At 44.9% G+C, this 20,609-nt stretch overlaps 2 protein-coding genes and 2 non-coding genes across 4 annotated transcripts; all 4 read left to right on the top strand.

The window, feature by feature from the left end:
- Positions 1 to 657: 657 nt before the first annotated feature.
- Positions 658 to 3,311, top strand: ATP6V1G2 (ATPase H+ transporting V1 subunit G2). Its single transcript, XM_049765452.1, has 3 exons — positions 658 to 894; positions 1,153 to 1,253; positions 1,905 to 3,311. The coding sequence occupies exons 1-3, from the start codon at positions 813 to 815 to the stop codon at positions 2,076 to 2,078; spliced, it is 357 nt and encodes a 118-aa protein (XP_049621409.1). The 5' UTR covers positions 658 to 812; the 3' UTR covers positions 2,079 to 3,311.
- A 5,223-nt stretch (positions 3,312 to 8,534) lies between these two features.
- On the top strand, positions 8,535 to 20,458 carry DDX39B (DExD-box helicase 39B). The gene is made up of 11 exons (XM_049765382.1): positions 8,535 to 8,672; positions 10,066 to 10,392; positions 11,629 to 11,756; positions 11,970 to 12,062; positions 13,223 to 13,406; positions 15,282 to 15,400; positions 17,512 to 17,643; positions 19,171 to 19,280; positions 19,369 to 19,513; positions 19,930 to 20,077; positions 20,258 to 20,458. Exons 2-11 carry the CDS (start codon positions 10,182 to 10,184, stop codon positions 20,272 to 20,274), a joined length of 1,287 nt encoding a protein of 428 aa, XP_049621339.1. The 5' UTR covers positions 8,535 to 8,672; positions 10,066 to 10,181; the 3' UTR covers positions 20,275 to 20,458.
- LOC125996835 (small nucleolar RNA SNORD83) lies at positions 9,599 to 9,676 on the top strand. The gene has a single exon (XR_007491503.1). It is a non-coding gene; the product is annotated as a small nucleolar RNA SNORD83 (small nucleolar RNA).
- On the top strand, positions 13,457 to 13,533 carry LOC125996836 (small nucleolar RNA SNORD83). The gene has a single exon (XR_007491504.1). It is a non-coding gene; the product is annotated as a small nucleolar RNA SNORD83 (small nucleolar RNA).
- Positions 20,459 to 20,609: the final 151 nt, after the last annotated feature.

Genomic DNA, 20,609 nt, shown 5'->3' with positions numbered 1-20,609 from the left:
AAAGGAAAAACTGGCGAAACACAACACAGACAGCAAAGTGAAATGAAGCAGAAACCTGGAACTGGGAAAAGGGGAGAAAAAAAAGGAAAGGAGAGGGGGAGAAAGAAGAGAGAAATTGTATATTTAGAAATTTGGAAATTTAGGGCCCGGAGAGATAGCACAGCGGTGTTTGTCTTGCAAGCAGCCGATCCAGGACCAAAGGTGGTTGGTTTGAATCCCGGTGTCCCATATGGTCCCCCATGCCTGCCAGGAGCTATTTCTGAGCAGGCAGCCAGGAGTAACCCCTGAGCACTGCCGGGTGTGACCCAAAAACCAAAAAAAAAAAAAAAGAAAAGAAATTTGGAAATTTAGAAGCATTTAGATATTTAGAAAACCTAGTAGACTCTTTTCCCAACACATGATGCCTGAAGAAAGACTTCCTTATTTACCCAAATTTCAACTCCGGCATACAATCCTGTTCTCCCCAATTCTACTCCCCTCTCAGTAGTACTGGTCCCTCTCTGCTCTGCTCTAGCTCACTTTCTTAGTCACTCCAGCACCAATGCTAACTAGAAGCTGTGGACATGGTCTCTGCTGTCACCAGGCGGTATTTATAGGTACTGCCGGAGTGAGGGATGCTGGAGAAGGACCAGCCAGCCATCAATGGGAGGATCAGTTTGAGGGAGACACCGGTGCAGGATGCTGAGCTATAAGAGGGGAGCACTAAGACCCAGTGGTAGTAGAGAAGGACTGCACCAACAGGCAAAGTATGCGGTTGGAGCCATTTGGTACCCTGATAGCATCATCCTAAGAGGCATCAGTCATACATAGAAATGGCCAGCCAGTCTCAGGGTATCCAGCAGCTCCTGCATGCTGAGAAGCGGGCAGCCGAGAAGGTGGCAGATGCCAGAAAGAGTGAGTCTTTTGTTCTTATTTAAGATCTATAAATACAAATCTAAGTAAGATACAGCAAATGTCTGCATCCTTAGGAAAACTCAAAGCTGATGGAGAGCTGCATCAGGGTGACTAGGATAAAGAACAAATGTTTAGCTGTTATAATCTAGTTAGTACCTGGTTAGCCACTGGAAGGCAGGAAAATTTTTTGGAAAGGACTGACCACTAAGACAGTTTACAGAAGATCCATCCTGACCCTCTGCTCTTTCTTCCCTCCAGGGAAGGCCCGGCGTCTGAAGCAGGCAAAGGAGGAGGCTCAGATGGAAGTGGAGCAATATCGTAGAGAGCGAGAGCAGGAATTTCAGAGCAAACAGCAAGCAGTAAGTTGTGGAGGAATTGGCTGGGTCCCTAGATTGTAAGGTGGTAGGTGCATCTACTGAGGTGTGCATAAGTTGATTTTTACAATAAAATGAGGTGGTAAGGTTCTTATTAAGGACAATATTGGTCAAGTTTTGTGGTATATAAGAAAGTCTGGGAGGGGCCGAAGAGATAGCATGGAGATATGGTGTTTGCCTTGCATGCAGAACGACGGTGGTTTGAATCCCGGCGTCCCATCTGGTCCCTTGAACCTGCCAGGAGCGATTTCTGAGCATAGAGCCAGGAGGAACCCCTGAGCGCTGCTGGGTGTGACCCAAAAACAAAAAGAAAAACAAAAATAAATCTGGGAGTTTCATAGGACTTATATAGCTTGGGGGGGATTTTTTTGGTCACAGTCTATGGTGACATTTGAGATGGAGAGCAGTTTTATGGTCATGGCTAATCAGCCATAGTAGGGATTGTTTTAGGATGACGTTGCATGCCAGGTCCTTGGGGAAAAGGGACTGTGTTTCTCTGGGTATTTCTGTGAGATGGGAATGGACTTGGAGAGGGCCTTTCTTTCTGCCCTTGTTTCAGGATCTTTCTTTCCACATACTGGAGTTGAGATTCTGTTTCTACATTTTCCTTTCTTTTTTACCCCCTCTCACCCCCAGGCCATGGGATCCCAAGGGAACCTGTCAGCTGAGGTGGAGCAGGCGACAAGGCACCAGGTGCAGGGCATGCAGAGCTCTCAGCAGAGAAACCGTGAGCGTGTCCTGGCCCAACTTCTTGGCATGGTCTGTGATGTCAGGCCCCAGGTCCACGCCAACTACCGGATTACTGCCTAGGAGCTACCAAGGGGCCTGACTCATCAAAGAAAGTATTTCCCTCAAAAAATCCCCCAATTAAAGTACCTCCACTAGAATCCTGCTCTCCTTTCCATTCCTTGAAGTTCTCAAAATCAAGATCCGTAGCTCTGGAAGCTTAGAAATATCCTGTCCAGACCTGAATCTCCTTACTGTGCTTTAACCTTCACCAGGACCTAAGTTACCCTCACCTAACCCCTTATTAAAAAGTTAGAGCGTGCCGGAGAGATAGCATGGAGGTAAGGTGTTTGCCTTCCATGTGGAAGGTCTGTGGTTCAAATCCCAGCATCCCATATGGTCGCCTGAGCCTGCCAAGGGTGACTTCTGAGCATAGAGCCCGGAGTAACCTCTGAGCACTGCCGGGTGTGACCCAAAAACAAAACAAAACAAAACAAGTTAGAACATGGAGGGGCTGGAGTGATAGCACAAGAGGTTAGGCATTTGCCTTACATGTGGCTGACCTGTGTTCTATCTCCAGCATCTCTTGGTCCCCTGAGCCTGCCAGGAGTAATTTCTCAGCACAGAGCCAGGACTAATTCCAGGGCACTACTGAGTATGGTCCAAAGAAACAAAAGTCAGAGCAAGGAGACATAGGGATGTGGGAAATATTTTGAGTTCACATGAGGTTCTTCCAACCTTGTCGCTTGCACAACCAGACAAGCTATTTCCCTGTAGTTTCAGTGTGTTCTACTCTAAGATTGGAATAACAGTACCTATAATAGGGTTGCTGCCATGATTAGGAATCATTAGTACAAAGTCTAACATGTAGTTTTGATTCATAAATGGCATCTCTGTAATGGTATTACCAGTCCTACCCGCCCATTCACCTGCCAAATCTCAACATGATTGTTTAAGTTCTTCCTTATACCATTGAGGCCTATCTAGTACTTTAATCTACTCACCAATTCTATGACTCTAGTACTTATCTGATGAATTGGCTTTTCCTATTCCTCTTTTCCCAGAGACTTTATAACTCGTGGCCAGATTGAATGATGACTTCATTAGTAGCCTCTCTGTTGGGCTTCTGGAAGATGTTGCATTTCTCTCTCTTAAGTTGGTTTTGCTCTTAGTTGGATTTCCTCTGCTGCTGTGTCCCCAAAGACCCATCTGTTTACTGCTTCCTGAGATAAAATGATGCTGTATCCCCTTGTGTGCATGGCCACCTTCCTTTACATATCCTCAAAACCTCACTTTACCTTTGTAACAGTTAAGAAAAAGTCAATAAAAAAGTATGGACAAATCAACTGGTGAGTGGTATCCTTTTACTTTTCTATTTCTCATTTCCAGTCATTCTTATTCCTTGTTTACATATTCCTAAGGCTTCCAAAAGGGCCATCTTTTGAAATATGTTTGTGAAACAAAAGCAAATTGTACAATATTGCTTCTTTTTCTTCCTTTTCTTTTTTTTGGGGGGGGGGCACACCCTGTGATGCTCAGGGGTTACTCCTGGCTCAGGGTACCATATGGGACACCGGGGGATTGAACCAAGGTTTGTCCTGGATCAGCTGCATGCAAAGCAAATGCCCTATTGCTTTGCTATTGCTCTGGTTCCAATATTGCTTCTTATCCTGTTTTCCAAAGTGGGTGATACTGCCCTCTATGGTGTGTGTGTGTGTGTGTGTGTGTGTGTGTGTGTGTGTGTGTGTGTGTGTTCAAATGATCCAGATTAGGGGTACTATCTAGGTGTGGGGCATATGATTTACTTACATAAGAAAAGTAGATTTGTTGGGGCCGGCTAGGTGGCGCTAGAGGAAAGGTGTCTGCCTTGCAAGTGCTAGCCAAGGAAGGACTGCGGTTTGATCCCCTGACGTCCCATATGCCCCCCCCCCCCAAGCCAGGGTCAATTTCTGAGCGCTTAGCCAGGAGTAACCCCTGAGTATCAAATGGGTGTGGCCTGAAAAACCAAAAAAAAAGAAAGAAAGATTTGTTGCTGTTGTTTTGGGCCACACCCAGCAGCACTCAGGGATTACTCCTGATTCTACACTCAGAAATTCAGAAATCGCTCCTGGCAGTCTCAGGGGACCATATTGGATACCGGGGAACAAACAAGGATTGGTGAGAGAAGTAGAATGCCTTTCTCAAATACAGTCAGGGGGTGTGGGTGAAGGAAGATGGGACGCATTGATGGTGGGAATGTTGCACTGGTGAAGCGGGGTGTTCTTTTTGTTTGTTTGTTTGTCTTTTTGGCTTTTGGGGTCACACCTGGCAGCACTAAGGGATTACTCCTGGCTCTGTGCTCAGAAATTGCTCCTGGCAGGCGTGGGACCATATGGAATGCCAGGATTTGAACCACCATCTGTCCTGGATCAGCTGCGCGCAAGGCAAACACCCTATTGCTGTGCTATCTCTTCAGCCCAGAAAATAGATTTCTAAAAGGGGCCCTGTGGAGAGTTCTTTCCTTTAATTGGGGTGATAGGCTAAGTAAACTTGAGAATTTCTGCAAAATCCTAAATATATATCACTCCTTACTTGGAAACCTGAGGACTATACATGGCAGCTACAAATTGTACAAAAGTAAGTGAGTATATAAACAACTTTTTTTGGGTGAGGTGTACTTGGCTTTATGCTCAGGGTTTACTCAGAGTTACAAATACAATGCTGATGATTGAATCCCTGACTGCCACATGCAAGGCCAGCGCCATACCTCTGCACTATCCCATTGGCCCCAAACATTTTTTTGCTTCTTTTATTACTTTTTAATTTTTATTATATATACATATATATATATATAATTTTCAGGTTTTGGGCCATACCTGGTGGTACTTAGGGTTTATTTCTGGCTCTGCACTCAGAAACCACTCCTGACAGACTTGGGGGACCATATGAGATGCCAGGGATAGAATCCAGGTCGGCCACGTGCAAGGCAAACACCTTACCCATTGTGCTATCACTTCTGCTTTTTTTTTTTTTTTTGGTCACACACGGCAACATTCAGGGGTTACTCCTGGCTCTGTGCTCAGAAATCGCCCATGGCAGGCTCAAGGGACCATATGGGTTGCTGGGAATCAAACCACCGTCTGTCCTGGGTCAGCTGTGTGCAAGGCAAACTCGCTACTGCTGTGCTATCTCTCCAGCCTCTTTTTTTTTTTTTTTTTTTTTTAAAAAGGGCCACACTTGGTAGTGCTCAGGGGTTACTCCTAACTCTGCACTCAGAAATTGCTCCTGGCATCCTGGCAGGCTATGGAGAACCATATGGGATGCTGGGGATCGAATCTGAATCAGTCCCAGGTTGCCCAGTTAAGCCCTTTCACCAGGGACTCATACATGCAAAGCAAGTGCTCTACTGCTGAGCTACATCCCCAACCTAAAATTGATTTTTCTTAGTTACAGAAATAAATCGGTTTTATGTAGGTAGCTTATTTATTAACCAGATTGAGCAAGGAGGCAGGAACACGTTTTGTTCAGGAACAAGGCAAACACCCTTTCCATTGTGCTCTAGCCCTGTCTGCCCCTATTTTTAGTTTAGTGGTTTTTTTTTTTTGTTTATTTGCTTTTAACTTGGGGCACAACTGCATTGTTCCTGGGGGCTATTCCTGGCTGTATATGTAAGGAAGTTGCTTCCAATGGTGTTAGGGACCATCTTTGGCCCTGGGGTGGGCAGTTGATAGGTACCTATTGCTGGGAAAAACCAACTTTCTTTTTTCCAGCCATAACGGGTGAGGCTGGGGTTACTTCTAGCTCTGGACTGAGAAATTACTCCTCATGGTACTTGAGGATGCTTGGGGTGGAACCAGCTTCAGCTGTGTGCAAGGCAATCAATGCACCACCATACTATTTTCCATGGCAAGATATTTGCTCTTCTACTCATCCTTCCCTCCCTCAACCCAGTATAATGGGGGTCACAGACTCAGAGACCTAAAAACCATTTAAGAATTTCTCCCCCCCCCATCATTTAAACATTTTAATTTAAATTTTAAAAATCTTTACAAACATCAAGTCATATGTTTATTTTCTCCAGGTACTTAAATGTATCTGAATGTTATTCACGGGTTATCTGATGTTTTCACGTGTACATACCTATGAAATCTACCTATATAGTTATTACTCTTTTCTTTTGTCTTTACCTTTCTCTGACTTAAAATAAATCTAATTTTGTCTTTTGATCCTTATTGAAAACCAAATTTTGCTTCTTATTGTCTTTCCCAAATTTTGCTTTGAGCCTGATTAATTTCTAATTTTATCTTTAATTTTTCATCTATTTTACATTTATTTCTATTTTTTTTAATTAATATCTTTATTCAAACACCGTGACTCAAATATGATTGTAGTTGGGTTTCAGTCATGTAAAGACCACCCCCTGAAAACGTTTAAGAATTTCAAGGAGTTTTATTAGCCAATGGCTGCTGGGGGTCCCACACCCAAATTATGCAGCTACCAGCCTAGTTTTTCCAAGTCTTTAAAGAAAGGAGCATGTCCTCCTAGAGAGAGTGGCAGAGCAGATAGGGAGAATACAGTATCGCAATAGTGGGGGATATGGCTACAATTGCAAGATTGTTTTAGCTGTTAGTCATCAGAAAAGGCCCTGTTCGGTCTTAAAGAGTTATTTTCAGCATCTAAACTTTAAGGGAGTCTGTCTCCATTCTTGGTTGATTACTTCAGCTAGGGTTTACAACTTTAACGGACATCTCTCTGGGAAGTGTCAAACGCAGGTCACAGACAGGATATTTGCTAGGGTTATCTATGGAATTTGATTTTAGTTTTTTTTTTTAGTATTATTGTTATGTTTTTCTTCCCTTTTCTCTTCTCTTAAATTGATATTTATAGGCTCTAGCTCTAGAAAGACTTCTCCCATTTTTTGCTTATTTGATTTTTGCTCCATTTTATCTTTATTTTGTTCTTTCCTTCAAACAGAACCACATAATTTGAACCATCTTGTTCCACCTCACAAATTGAGGGAGGAATAGGGAATAATGGAGGGTACCAAGACCAGACAGTTGTATGAACATTAAGTAGAAATAAAAAAAATGATCAGACTTAAACACCAAATCCAAAGCCAACGACAACAGAATCGATACCCAATCTACAACATGCTAGACACAGAGGGGACCACTTATACTAGCAACGGGGGGGGGGGGGGGGGGGCAAAGGAAGGGGATATGGGACGCATGCTGGGAACAGGGGTGGAGAGAGGACAACATTGGTGGTAGGAATGCCCCTGATTCAATGTCGCTATGTACCTAAAAAAATTACTGTGAAAGATTTGTAATCCACTTTGGTCAAAAAAAAAAAAGAAAAAGAAAAAAGGAAAAAGAATCGTCCAACAGCAAAATGGAGGTTGGGTATGAGAGGTTTTCCCTCTGCCCTTGTGTTAAGCCCTTTCATCAGGTCTCACGCATACAAAGCAAGTGCTCTACCTCTGAGCTACATCCCCAACCTAAAATTGATTTTTCTTAGTTACAGAAATAAATCGGTTTTATCTAGGATTGGACACATTGGTAGCTTAATTATTAACCAGATTAAACAGGGAGGCAGGAACACGTTTCTTTCAGGAACAAAGACAAGGCTGAATAGTTCGCTTACTACAGGAGGGGGTAAGAACATCTATGCTAATATTTATGGAACACTGTGTAACCCTTAAACTGTTATCAACTACTTCTCAAGGCACAATTCTATTTTCTCATAGTGTTAGGGCCCATAGGTATCAGCTATGATCAATCAATATTATTAAAACTATTTTAATCAAATTATTTAAGATTAACTAAAATACTAAAAAATATTATTTAAAGGGTGGGAGTGATAGCACAGAGAATAGGGCATTTGTCTTGCAGGCGGCCACCCCTGGTTCAATCCGTACCATCCATATGGTTCCCCAAGCCTGCTAGGAGTGATTACTGAGCGCAGAGCCAAGAGTCAACCCTGAGTGCCGTGGGTGTGGGCCAAAAACAAATTGTTTTTTTTTTTAAGTTTTTATTCTTAATTAAGCAATTAAAATTATGCTTTAAATATTTAATTATTAGAAACTAAATTATAAAAAGATTAAACTGAATCAAAGTGAGATAACGTTTAAAAGTAAACCACCAGTCAACATTATTCTGGGTTAACAGCCATCTCCAAGGTAGGGAAAAATACCCCAACCGGGAATAGGGGCGCGGGGGATCTCCATCCAACTCAGGTTGGATGCCCCCAGGTCACCTTGGGTCCCTAGCTTAGGACCCCGTGGGAACTCACAGCCAGGTTCACCCTCCTTTCTCTTGCACCCACAAGGGGCTGCCCTCAGAGAAGACCTACAGGGCAAAGAAAGTAAATGGAAAAAGTAAGGGAAATGGGTAAGAATAAAACAAGAGAAAAAGGATAACTGTGGGAGAGAATACAAATTCCCTTTGTGCTTTTATCACTGCAGCAACCGCGATGCCAGGCTTGGCTTGGAAATGAAATTGCACAAAGGCATTTTGCAGAGGCAACCCAGGAGTAAGCGGAGAATCAGACGGTGGAAGGACCTACTTCCGGTACCTTGCGCCTGCGCAGAGTCGGGCAAGAAGGCGGGAAGCCGCGGAGAGACCAGCTAGGAACCGGAAGTGAATGTAGTTTCCCTCCTTCGTCCGGGTAGCCGCCGCCATACGTACTCGCCTTGCTCAGGTAAGGGGTCTGGCCTTCGGGCCTATCCACCTCCATCTCCGTTTCCCTCCGCTCATCCTGTCTACCGGGAGCCTGATATCCCTCCCACGGGTGGTCGTCTGGTGTCTGGAGGGTCTATTTGGGTCGTGCTGGCCCTCGCTCCTGCCCTTCCTGACTGCAAGGCGCTCCAGAGGGGGGAGCTAGGGCAGCCGGGCGCCGCGGTGGGGGGAGGAGGGCCGCTCAAAATGGTGGCCTCGGCGCCATTGTGTTCCTTCTCATTTGCCCCATGGGCGCCTCCTCCTTTAGCTGTGGGGTGGCGCTAGGTCCCTCCGGGGGGGTGGGGGTGGCCCACCTGACCTTTTTCTCTGCCTGGGAATAGATGGCTGATCAGGCCTCGGCCTAGTCGATTTCCTTCGCCTGGGCTCCATCATCCTCACCCTTATTGGGGGCCTTTTTTGCAAATGGTCACGAGTGGGGTGATTTTGCCTTCCCCGAGTAGGAACGAAAACATGGCATGGTAAGCGATCTTAACAATTGCAGCGAAGGTTCTGTTAACGCTTCTCGGCTCCCTTGTTACTGTGATGGAGGTAGACAAAAATAAACAACAAAAACCAAGTTAAAAAAATAAACAAGTTGGGCCCGGAGAGATAGCACAGCGGCGCTTGCCTTGCAAGCAGCCGATCCAGGACCAAAGGTGGTTGGTTGGAATCCCGGTGTCCCATATGGTCCCCCGTGCCTGCCAGGAGCTATTTCTGAGCAGACAGCCAGGAGTAACCCCTGAGCACCGCCGGGTGTGACCCAAAAACCAAAAAAAAAAAAAAAAAAAAAAAAGTTGTTTTTGCCAAGTCATGGTTTCGTCCTAACACCCCAGCCCCGGGAGATCCCCCTTAACTGCTCAGAGATTTCAGGCCTACGGGAGGGTGCTGAGGAGTGGGAGGTGAGAGGCAGCCACATGATGTTCACATTTGGAACAGTGAGTGCTTTGCGCAATGCTGACCATTATCTATCACCCTGGACTGATGGCTGCAGAGTTATAGGTTGCATGAGCAGCGCAAGACCTTTGAAGGATTTTTTTTCAGGACCCTTCTTCCTCCTCTTTTCCACGTTATCACCTGAGTCATATTTGGCTTTTTGTTATCTCCTCTCTCCCTCATTGTTGTTTGCAGACCAGGTATCTACAAGTTTGTCATCCATGCTGAGCTGGTTTCTACTACTTGTTTATAAACTAGCTGTCTATCTAATATACTGACATCCCTAGGACCAACTGATCCCCCCCCTTTTTCTTGTAGCATATTTGCTCTTCGATATCCTATTCTGTAGTTTAGGGGAAAGAATGTGTAAAGAATGTGGGAATGGGAAAGAAGTGACAAGATTTTGCTCCTGACTGATGAATATTCTTTTTTTTTCCTTCCAGCTCTCCTGTCAGAAACTAGTGTCTGTTCCTCCTGCCCCAAGCACCTCCCTAGTTTCCACTTTCTCTCACTGAACCATTTTGAGCCCCTTCCCCCTTCTCCCCCTGCCGGCCCAGTTATGGCAGAGAATGATGTGGACAATGAGCTCTTGGACTATGAAGAGGACGAAGTGGAGACAGCAGCTGGGGGGGACGGGACTGAGGCCCCTGCCAAGAAAGATGTCAAGGGCTCCTACGTCTCCATCCACAGTTCTGGTTTTCGTGACTTCCTGCTCAAACCCGAGCTGCTCCGGGCCATTGTTGACTGTGGCTTTGAGCACCCATCAGAAGGTGAATTTTTTTTGTTTAGAAGAGAAAAAAATAGTTTTTGTTTTTGAGCCTAGAAAACTTGTTAGGCTCTTTCAGGATAAAGGAAACATCTGTTCATTGTTATTTGGGTAATAAGTATATTTTTGGAATAGATAAATAAGGAACTATCAAAAATAGTTGTGGCAGTAGATATCTGTATACTGTTTTTTTCCCCTCCTACCTCCCCTCTATTTTGGGGGCCACACTGGATAGCGTTTGGGGGGTCTCCTGGTAGTGCCCAGGGAGCTGGCAGTACTGGAGATCAAATGGGAGTCAGTTCCAAGGCAAGTTTTATAAATCCCAATCCTGTCTCTCTGATGCTAGGTGCTGGATTTTTGAGTAAAAAGTAATAAATCTGCTCCCCCCCTTGTTTATTCAACACCTAGGTCTTATTCTTGGCTCTGCACTCAGGGATCCCTTTTCCTGGGATCCCAAACCATATGTGGTACTAGGGATTGAACCAGACAGAATTGTCCACATGCAAGGCCACACCTTACCCACACTATTTGCTTTGGCCATGTCATTTGTTCTTAATACTGGCTTTTTTTTGTCAACCTTATAACATTTTTGTAATTTTAGTTTATAATAGTTTCTGGAGTAGCTTGCTAGTGACTCTCATACCTATCAACAGCTCACCTATGGGTTGTTAGCAATGGAGTAGTGAGATCTGGAGCTAGGAGAGGCTAAAGCTAGAAGGAACAAGAAGGTTCTGATTTGGGGTTAATTGGATTGCTTGAGTGAGCTGAGAGGCGAAAAGTAAAAATGATTCTTGGAAGTTGGTATGAAAGAGCCATAGGAGAATTAAGTTGGGCTAGTGGGTAAGGTGCTTGTCTTGCACATCACTGACCTGGGTTTGACTACTGGCATCTCATGGTTTTCAAATACCACCAGGAGTAATTCCTGAGTACAGACAGCCAAGAGTGACCTGAGCATTTCTGGGTGGACTCAAAAACTTTAAAAACCCCAACTGTCTTTTTTTTATTTGAGTGGTGGGGTCAGAGAGATAGTATAACAGATAAGGTACCTGACTAATTTCACCACATATGGTCCCTGGAACCCAACCAGATATGATTTCTAAGCATGGAGCTAGGGAGTAAGTCAAGTGTGGCCCAGATACCAAAAGAAGGAAAAAGATTCACGTGGTGAGAAATGGATTTGACATAGTGAAATATTTTATGATGACTGGAGTTTAATCTTTTTTTTCTTTTCTATTTCTAGTCCAGCATGAGTGTATCCCTCAGGCCATTCTGGGAATGGATGTCCTATGCCAGGCCAAGTCAGGCATGGGAAAGACAGCAGTGTTTGTGCTAGCCACATTGCAACAGCTGGAGCCAGTCACTGGGCAGGTATACTTGGGAAGAGTGTTGGAGAATGCATTTTGGTCAAGAATATTGGGAAGGATGTTGTCTGGTTCGTTCAGAACTTCAAGTGTACTAAGATCATCTTTGACTGTAACAATGAGACTATAGTAATCCTGGGATTGATTAAAATGGTAGAATTTAAGTAACTTGTGATCTGCCAGGTGTGTTGCATATCTGTTTCTCTGCTTCACTCCCAAGGTGTCGGTGCTGGTAATGTGTCACACACGTGAATTGGCATTTCAGATCAGCAAAGAATATGAACGATTCTCTAAATACATGCCCAATGTCAAGGTAAGCCAGAATGAAGAGACCTGGAGAAAATGGGAGTGTGGGGATTTGGAAATATGCAAGATCTGTAGATCAGATGTCTTGTCCCACACCCATATATGAACCTCAGTGTCCTTGTAGGATAGTAAATTCTTTTTTTTTTTGGTTTTTGGGCCACACCCAGTAACGCTCAGAGGTTACTCCTGGCTATGTATGTGTGCTCGGAAATCTCTCCTGCTTGGGCCATGTGGGATACCGGGGTATCGAACGACAGTCCATTCTAGGTCAGCGCATGCAAGGCAGATGCCCTACCGCTGTGCCACCGCTCCAGCCCCAGGATAGTAAATTACTTTTTTTGTTTTTGGGGTCACACCCGGCAGGGGTTACTCCTGGCTCTACACTCAGAAATTGCTCCTGGCAGGCTCGGGACCATATAAGATGCTGGCAAGTTCAGTTCTGTCCTGGGTTGGCTGTGCACAAGACAAATGCCATACCCACTGTGCTATTGTGCAGGGCCCATTAGTACCCATTCTTTTTTTTTTTTTTGTGTGTGGGGGGGTCACTCCCAATGATACACCCAGGGGTTACTCCTGGCTATGTGCTCAGAAATTGCTCCTGGTTTGGGGGACCATATGGGACGCTGGGGGATTGAACTGTGGTTCGTTCTAGGTTAGCGCGTGCAAAGCATTTGCCTACCACTTGTGCCACCGCTCCGGCCCCAGTAACCATTCTTAATGGTTTTAATGTAGTGGTATATTTAGCCTGAATTAGTTTTGTAGGGGATGTGGCAGTTAATACTCTAGATCAGGGGTCTCAAACTCAATTTACCTGCGGGCCGCAGGAGTCAAAGTCAGGGTGATCCTTGAGTGCAGTCAGTAGAAAGCCTTGAACATTGGGGGGTGTGACCCAAACAACTACAAAACAAAACAAAAATTCCTCTAGGGCAGGGCCACAAAATGTATGGAGGGAGGGCCGTTTGCAGCCTGCAGGCCGTGAGTTTGAGACCCTGCTCTAGATTCTAGATTAGCCATGGAATTGTGGGAAGTCATTTTCTCTTTGAGGGATAGCATCATTTTTTGTGGGTGATCTAATGCTGAACTTAGCTCTGAAATGTTCTAAGAATTGGATAAATGAAATGTTGGGAACGTGGATTTCTTTCTGAGACATTTTCTCTTGGCTGGCAGGTTGCAGTATTTTTTGGTGGTCTGTCTATCAAGAAGGATGAAGAGGTACTGAAGAAGAACTGCCCACATATCGTCGTGGGAACTCCTGGCCGCATCCTAGCCCTGGCTCGAAATAAGAGCCTCAACCTCAAACACATTAAACACTTTATCTTGGATGAATGTGATAAGATGCTTGAACAGCTCGGTGAGTGGCAGTGCTGAGACTGGGCTTGTGATTGGGATTTGCCTTTTAGAGCCAAATGATGCTTATTTGATACTGGAGCACTTTAGTGCCAGGACGACTCTTAATCTATCACCCATGACTGATGGCTCTGGCATTCCCTGGTTCTTTGTTATGCTTTATTTTTATTATTATTATTGGTTTTTGTTTTGGGGCTATACCCAGTAGTGTTTTGGGATCACTCTTGAAAATGCTTAGCAGACCTTATATGGTGTTGGGGATCAAATTTGGGTTGGCCTTATGCAGTACAAATAGCTTACCACTTATATTATCTTTGACCTCTTTGTAATACTTTTTTTTTGTATAGGCTTGGTGATTAAGGGGAAAGGTGTGTCATGTTCTCTATGTGACTATGTGCTGATCTTAGTTTATTTTTGTTTTGTGGGCCACACCCATTAATGCTCAGGGGTAACTTCTGGCTCTATACTTAGGAATTACTCCTGCGGGTGGTTGGGACCATATAGGATGCTGGGAATTGGACCAGGGTTGGCTACGTGCTATGTGAACACACTTCCTGTTGTAGTATCGCTCTGAACCCTGATGATTGAATATTAATCACAACTCTAGATTTTAAACTGGGGTATCATAGAGGAGGTTCTGTAAAGTTAAGTAAATTGACTCTTCTGGCATCCTCAGCTCAGCATGTTAAAGTTTAATGCTCAATAGATCTCTTAATTAAGATAAGTCTTAAGGGGGCCGGAGAGATAACATGGAGGTAAGGTGTTTGCCTTGCATGCAGAAGGTTGGTGGTTTGAATCCCGGCATCCCATATGGTCCCCTGAGCCTGCCATGAGCAATTTCTGAGCATAAAGCCAGGAGTAACCCCTGAGCACTGCTGAGTATGATCCAAAAAAAGATAAGTCTTAAGGACTGATATGTGAATTTGTATGGTATGTTACTCCAGTGGTGTGTGAAATAAAAGGAATGCTTTTCTGTAGAACTTATAGCTATTGAGATAAATGGATGTGGCCTCAGATAATGACACTGTTTCTCTGTTAGTTTTTTTGGGCCACGCCCAGCTCTGTGCTCAGAAATCACTCCTGGCAGGCACCGGGAATCATGGAAGGCTGGGATTGAACCTGGGTTGGCCACAAACAAGGCAAGCACCTTGGGTATTTGGGGCCACGCCTCTTCTGGTTCTACCCACTGTGCTCCAGGCTCAGATAATGACATTCTGAATTTGACAATTTTAGATACTAAGCATGGATGGACTGTTGGTAGAAATAGTGTATCCGACCAATTTGATAGGAAAGTGATCTAGAGCAGGGCTTCTTAAATTTATTTTTAATCTATGACCCCTTTATATCTGTGAAATGTAACACTTGTAAATATTGCCAGGAATGTCAAGTTTGTTACATGTTAGCTTTTTTTTTTTTACATGTTAGCTTTTTAGTTAATTTTTTGGTGTTGGTATTTTCAGAAACATTTTAATGTTGCCAATCTTTTTGCAAGTTACATATTCTCATATGCTTTAACTGGGTAGAGACTGCACGTGGAGTTGAATTGCCCATGTTGCATTTCTTTTTCCTTTTTGGGGGGCACACATGGTGGCGCCTGGGTGCTGCTGGCTCTACATTCAGAAATCCTTCCTTGTAGACTTGGACCATATGGGGTGCTGGGGATTGAATCCTTGGTCAGCTGCGTTTAGGCAAAAGCCCTATCCACTGTATTATTGTTTTGGCCCCAGCTATGTTGCATTTCTCGGGCAAAAAGGGAGAGGTCCTTTTAAAGTGCTCTCTGGCTCCTATCTTCAGTAGTTTTCATCTCATTGGAAAGTCTGCTTCATATTTTTGAATGATAATTCTTTCCTATATTCGTTTTTTTATTTTTTTCTTGCAGACATGCGTCGGGATGTCCAGGAAATTTTTCGCATGACCCCCCATGAGAAGCAGGTCATGATGTTCAGTGCTACCTTGAGTAAAGAGATCCGCCCAGTGTGCCGCAAGTTCATGCAAGACGTAAATACCCTTCTACCTTCATTCCCTCCACTCCCTGCCCGCTGCCTTCTCCCCTTCCGCACCCTCTTCCTCCAGACTCCTTTGTCCTTCAAGTGCCAAGAAGGTGGCGTATACCCAACTAGGATTGATGATTCCTTGAAGAGACATACAGAAGCAGAGACAGTTAGAGTTAGGGTCTGCGCGGGCGCCAGGGAAACTCCGGAAGACTTGGTCGGGTTAACGTGAGAGCGGGTAGTGTTCGACTTTTTTTTTCAATCACGATTTTTGGAACCTCTTCTCCCTTTGGGGGAGGGCAGGATTCTGCCCTACCTTCCATTCATCGTCTCCTACACAACCCTATACAGCCACGCACGCTCAAGGTGGCCTCGAGCATACAAGCTGGAGCCTTCTGCTCCCTCAAACTCAAAACCTCCCGGTGGCAGGAGAGCAAGAGAGGGACAGACAGACAGATGGCAGGGCATGTCCAAAAAGAAGAGCAAGCAGCACCGAATGAATCTGCTCCCTCCCCACCTCCAGGGGCTGGGGGCCTTTGGCACCTCATTCCCCATCCCCTACTCCTTCCCACCCTACTTCCTCGCACCCATCCGGAACCTCGGTTGATGTGAGCGATGTGAGCGGCAGCAGAGAAGCACCGTGGCGCGGCGGGGGAATGCGGACGGCACCGGCGTGCGTGGATGGCGGCAGCGGAGGGCGCGGGGGAAACCTGACCAGGAAGCTGAGGACCCAGCCAGCCTCTTTTTCCGTTCCCGGTTTTTTTCCTGAATCCAAGGCGTGCCGTGCTCCCTGTTTCCTCCTATATATGTTGGAGGGGAGGGGGTGTCCTGAATGGGGGACTAGTTTTTCTTTTTTAAGACCTTTTTTTTAATATTGGGGGGAGAGGGATATGGGGAAGGTAAAGTGAGGAGCTCCCACTTGTATGTAACCAGGTGATGTAGAGGGTTGGGGCTAGTGGGGCCTATATGTATAAGCAGCGGATTGTGTTCTCCCTGCTTTTCTCCTTTCCCAGGGTTGGTGATTCTTTAGCTGTCCTTGTGACTAGGATTAACTTTGAAGGAGGCCATGGAACTTTCCTTTGTAAAGCTTTATAAGCCTGCCTTCTGGGATGGGTCTTCTGGTTTTCCCCATGACACATAACTTCTCAAAACTGGTCCCTGGGTCTTCATATTAGCCATATACCCCAATTATTGAAGAAACATTGAGCTTTAAAATTGAGTCTTAATGTCAGTTTCTTTTTGTAACTTTTCTTCCCTTCGTTCTTCCCTTCAAGGGTTTTTTTTTGTTTGTTTGTTTTTGGGCCACACCTGGTGGTCCTCAAGGGTTACTCCTGGCTTTGCACTCAGAAATCACTCCTGTTAGGTTCAGGGATCATAAAGGATGCTGGGAATTAAATCTGGGCCCGTTTCAGGTCAGCAGCTTGCAAAGCAAACTCCCTACCACTGTGCAATCTATCACTCCAGCCCCATCCCTTTAAGGGATTTTTAAATAAGGAATGCTGCTGCTCTGGATGCTTTTAATGCCACTGACTGATAAATTCCAAGGAACACTGAAAGGTTTGACTCAAGCTGATCTCTGAGGTCAAGTTGTTAACCCATCTTGCTTGAGTAATTTTTGCTTCTACTTATATGGCATTTTGACAGAAGTCCATTGCAATTCTGACCACTAATGCTTCCTCCCAGCATGGCTTTGGTGCTCCTGTAATGAGGAACACTTAGGTGAAGCAGTTCTTGCCCTCCCTCGTTATTACCAATTCTTGGGAAATTATTCTGACCTAGAGCCACTCTAAATGAACATTTCCCTGGTGACCAGTTGCCTATTTTCTTCTACCCCCATTTGAGGTAGTGACATCTTGCCTCTTTTTCGCCCTGTAGTACCCTCTTCCATTACTATTTTCAGTGAATGATCTTAAAAAAAGATAGGAAATTAGATCTGATGTGGCAGAGGTCACGTTAAAATGCTGGCATTTTGGGGGGCTGGGGTAGGATCTTCAGGTTCTCTTTTCCCCATCCCCCCATGGGGTGTTTTGGAGATCAACTTCCTCCACCCCCCCAGGTTTAACCCCCCCACTCTGCCCTCCTCCCGTTCCCCACCCCTTGCTCCCCCCTCCCCCCCAGCCAATGGAGATCTTCGTGGATGATGAGACGAAGCTGACGCTGCATGGGTTGCAGCAGTACTACGTGAAACTGAAGGACAACGAGAAGAACCGGAAGCTCTTTGACCTTCTGGATGTCCTTGAGTTCAACCAGGTCGGTTCTTCAAGATCTAGGAGTGAAATGAGCTTGTCTCCAACAGTAGCAGACACCTATGAGAACACCTACTGAGGAAATGACACGTGTGATGTGAAGAAGGGGCTGAATATGTGATTCAAGTGGTAAAGCATATGCACATGCAAGGCCTTAAGCTGTACCAATTCTCATTTTGCTTTTGGAACAGACTTACCTATTGTTACTGCTGGTGGACCTAGGCCTTCAGCGTGTGAAGTGCTCCCAGCTCTGTATTGATTGTTTGAAATGAAAGTTGTTTGGGGAGGCAATAGGCCAACTCGGTGAAACTCGGATCTGGACGTGATCAGACTAGAATTTGGCATTATTAGGGTTCGGAACTGCTCTTTCTTGGGGGTGGCATACCTTGTGATACTCAGGAGTTTTGTGGGGGGACCATACAGGATTTGAACCCAGGTTAGCCATGTGCAGAGCAAGTTCCCTACTGTACTTTTTCTCTGACCCTGAAGGCTTCTTAAATTTATGGAAGTGCTCGCATTTTCTTCTGTGCCTCCCAATCTGATGAGAATGAGAAATGCTTAATTTTTTTCTGTCCTCTGGTTTATTTTCACTAAAAGTTATTTTCTGGAATTTGGGTAGATTATTTATTTATTATTTTTTGTTTTTTGTTTTTTTGGGTCACACCCGGCACTGCTCAGGGGTTACTCCTGGCAGGCACGGGGGACCATATGGGATGCTAGGATTCGAACCACCATCCTTCTACATGAAAAGCAAATGCCTTACCTCTGTGCTATCTCTCTGGCCCCTGAGTTTGGTTTTTAAACACAGTGGCCAGGGCCAGACACAGAACATGACCTTGTAAGCCGCCAGACTCATTGATGACTCCCTGAAATCCTCCAGGAGGAATCGCTGGGCACCAAGTAATCCCTGCCTGGTGAGCCCCCAAAACTCAACTTTTTTTTGCACACGCACATGTATATGTTTTGTTTTTGTGTTTTGTAGTGCCAGGGATCTCATGTTCTACCTTTGAGCAGCGTTCTGGGTCCTCTTATTGTGCCTTTTGTTGAGAACATATTTTCAGATATTAGTAAAATTCGAAAAATTTTTCATCGTAAAAGTTTCACTTTTCTTTTTTTTTTTTTTTTTTTTTTTTTGGTTTTTGGTTTTTGGGCCACACCCGGCGTTGCTTAGTGGTTAATCCTGGCTGTCTGCTCAGAAATAGCTCCTGGCAGGCACAGGGGACCATATGGGACACCACCTTTGGTCCTGGATCGGCTGCTTGCAAGGCAAACGCCACTGTGCTATCTCTCCGGGCCTTCACTGTTTTCTTGAAGTAGCTTCATTTCCTAATACGTTTGGCTACTTCTCTACTTTGTATCTACAGTGAAGAAAATGAAAAAGGCTGTTTATATTTAGACCAGATGAGGAAATGTGATAATAGGGTCTTAAGGGAGAAGAGAGTGAAATGATTGAACACTTTTCACATAATCTCACACACATGCACATGGACCTTCACTCCCTTCATACCCTCACTCTAACACGCACAAACAGGTGGTGATCTTTGTGAAGTCTGTGCAGCGCTGCATTGCCCTGGCTCAACTCCTAGTGGAACAGAACTTCCCCGCCATTGCCATCCACCGTGGGATGCCCCAGGAAGAAAGGTGAGTCTGTTGAGAAGGAGTTTGGGAGGAAAGGAAACTACTGAAGGGAAGAAATCTCAACAACTTTCTAATTTCATGTCTCACAAAGGCTATCTCGGTATCAGCAGTTTAAAGATTTCCAACGACGAATTCTTGTGGCAACCAACCTATTTGGTCGAGGCATGGACATTGAGCGGGTGAATATTGCCTTTAACTACGACATGCCTGAAGATTCAGACACATACCTGCATCGGGTAAGCCTCACTCGCAGGAGGACCTTCACTGTCTTCTAGCCTCCTTTGGGTTTTTCGTGGTTTGGTTTAGTTTAGATTGTGGGTGTTAGGGTCACACCCAGTGACGCTCAAGATTTTTTCCTGGCTTTATGTTCAGGTGTGACTCCTGGTAGTGCTGAACCTGGGTCTGCCTCTTAGGGAAGTTTTTTATTTTTCTATATTGTCTCTCAACCACGATTTCTGTAATTTTAATTTAAATTATTTTTTAAAATTAACAATTGAGAAAGGAGTGAGAAAGAAAGAGAAAGGGATGGAGAGAGGAGAGAGAGAGAGAAAAGGAAAAAGAAGGGAGGAAGGGAGAGAACAAAAGAACGAACCCAGAGGTGCTCAGGAATTTCTACTTTGCTCAGGAATCACTCTCTGCCATCTCTTTCTAGGTGGCCAGAGCTGGCAGGTTTGGTACGAAGGGCTTGGCCATCACATTTGTGTCAGATGAAAATGATGCGAAGATTCTCAATGATGTGCAGGATCGCTTTGAAGTCAATATCAGCGAACTGCCTGATGAGATAGACATCTCCTCCTACAGTGAGTATTGATAGCTTGTTTTAGTGCATTTTATCTTTGATTTTATTGTGTGTGTATATAGTAGCCACCCTTTTCTTTTTCTTAAACTAGCCCCCCCCCCCCCCACTATACATACCTACATCAAGCTGTACAACAACCTCTTTGCTTCGTCCTAATCTGACTGCCTTGTTTTCTCTTCAGTTGAACAGACGCGGTAGAGGAACCACCTATCTGTTCAGGAGATGACACCAGGTGTGGAATGAAGGAGACACTACTGCCACCTACCCCTGACGACCCCCAAACCCCACCCCTTGGCTTCCCTCTTTTGCATCACCACCACTCCTGAGCTCCCATTTCCTGATTTGTCGGAACATTTTTTTTTTAACAAAACTAAAAAACAAAGTGTCTGGTGTCTAAGATTTTCTTTCCTTTATTGGATTTGGGGTGAGGTGATTTTAGGGCATACTTCAGGGTACATTTCTGAAGGACTACCTTGAAGGGGTAAAGGGGGTCAGGGGAGGGATGATTTTAAAATACTTGACATTCATAGCTC

This window comes from Suncus etruscus, chromosome 18, assembly GCF_024139225.1.
Source record: "Suncus etruscus isolate mSunEtr1 chromosome 18, mSunEtr1.pri.cur, whole genome shotgun sequence".
Lineage (NCBI taxonomy): Eukaryota > Metazoa > Chordata > Mammalia > Eulipotyphla > Soricidae > Suncus > Suncus etruscus.
Note: the sequence above shows the minus strand (reverse complement) of the source record. Positions and strands in the feature narration are given on the sequence as shown.

Coding starts and splice junctions, on each gene's coding strand:
- DDX39B (XM_049765382.1), top strand. CDS start 10,182: ATGGCAGAGAATGATGTGGACAATGAGCTCTTGGACTATGAAGAGGAC. Junction 15,401..17,511: donor GCCGCAAGTTCATGCAAGAC/GTAAATACCCTT, acceptor CCTCCCCCCCAG/CCAATGGAGATCTTCGTGGA. Junction 17,644..19,170: donor ATGTCCTTGAGTTCAACCAG/GTCGGTTCTTCA, acceptor ACGCACAAACAG/GTGGTGATCTTTGTGAAGTC.
- ATP6V1G2 (XM_049765452.1), top strand. CDS start 813: ATGGCCAGCCAGTCTCAGGGTATCCAGCAGCTCCTGCATGCTGAGAAG. Junction 895..1,152: donor GGTGGCAGATGCCAGAAAGA/GTGAGTCTTTTG, acceptor TCTTCCCTCCAG/GGAAGGCCCGGCGTCTGAAG. Junction 1,254..1,904: donor TTCAGAGCAAACAGCAAGCA/GTAAGTTGTGGA, acceptor TCTCACCCCCAG/GCCATGGGATCCCAAGGGAA.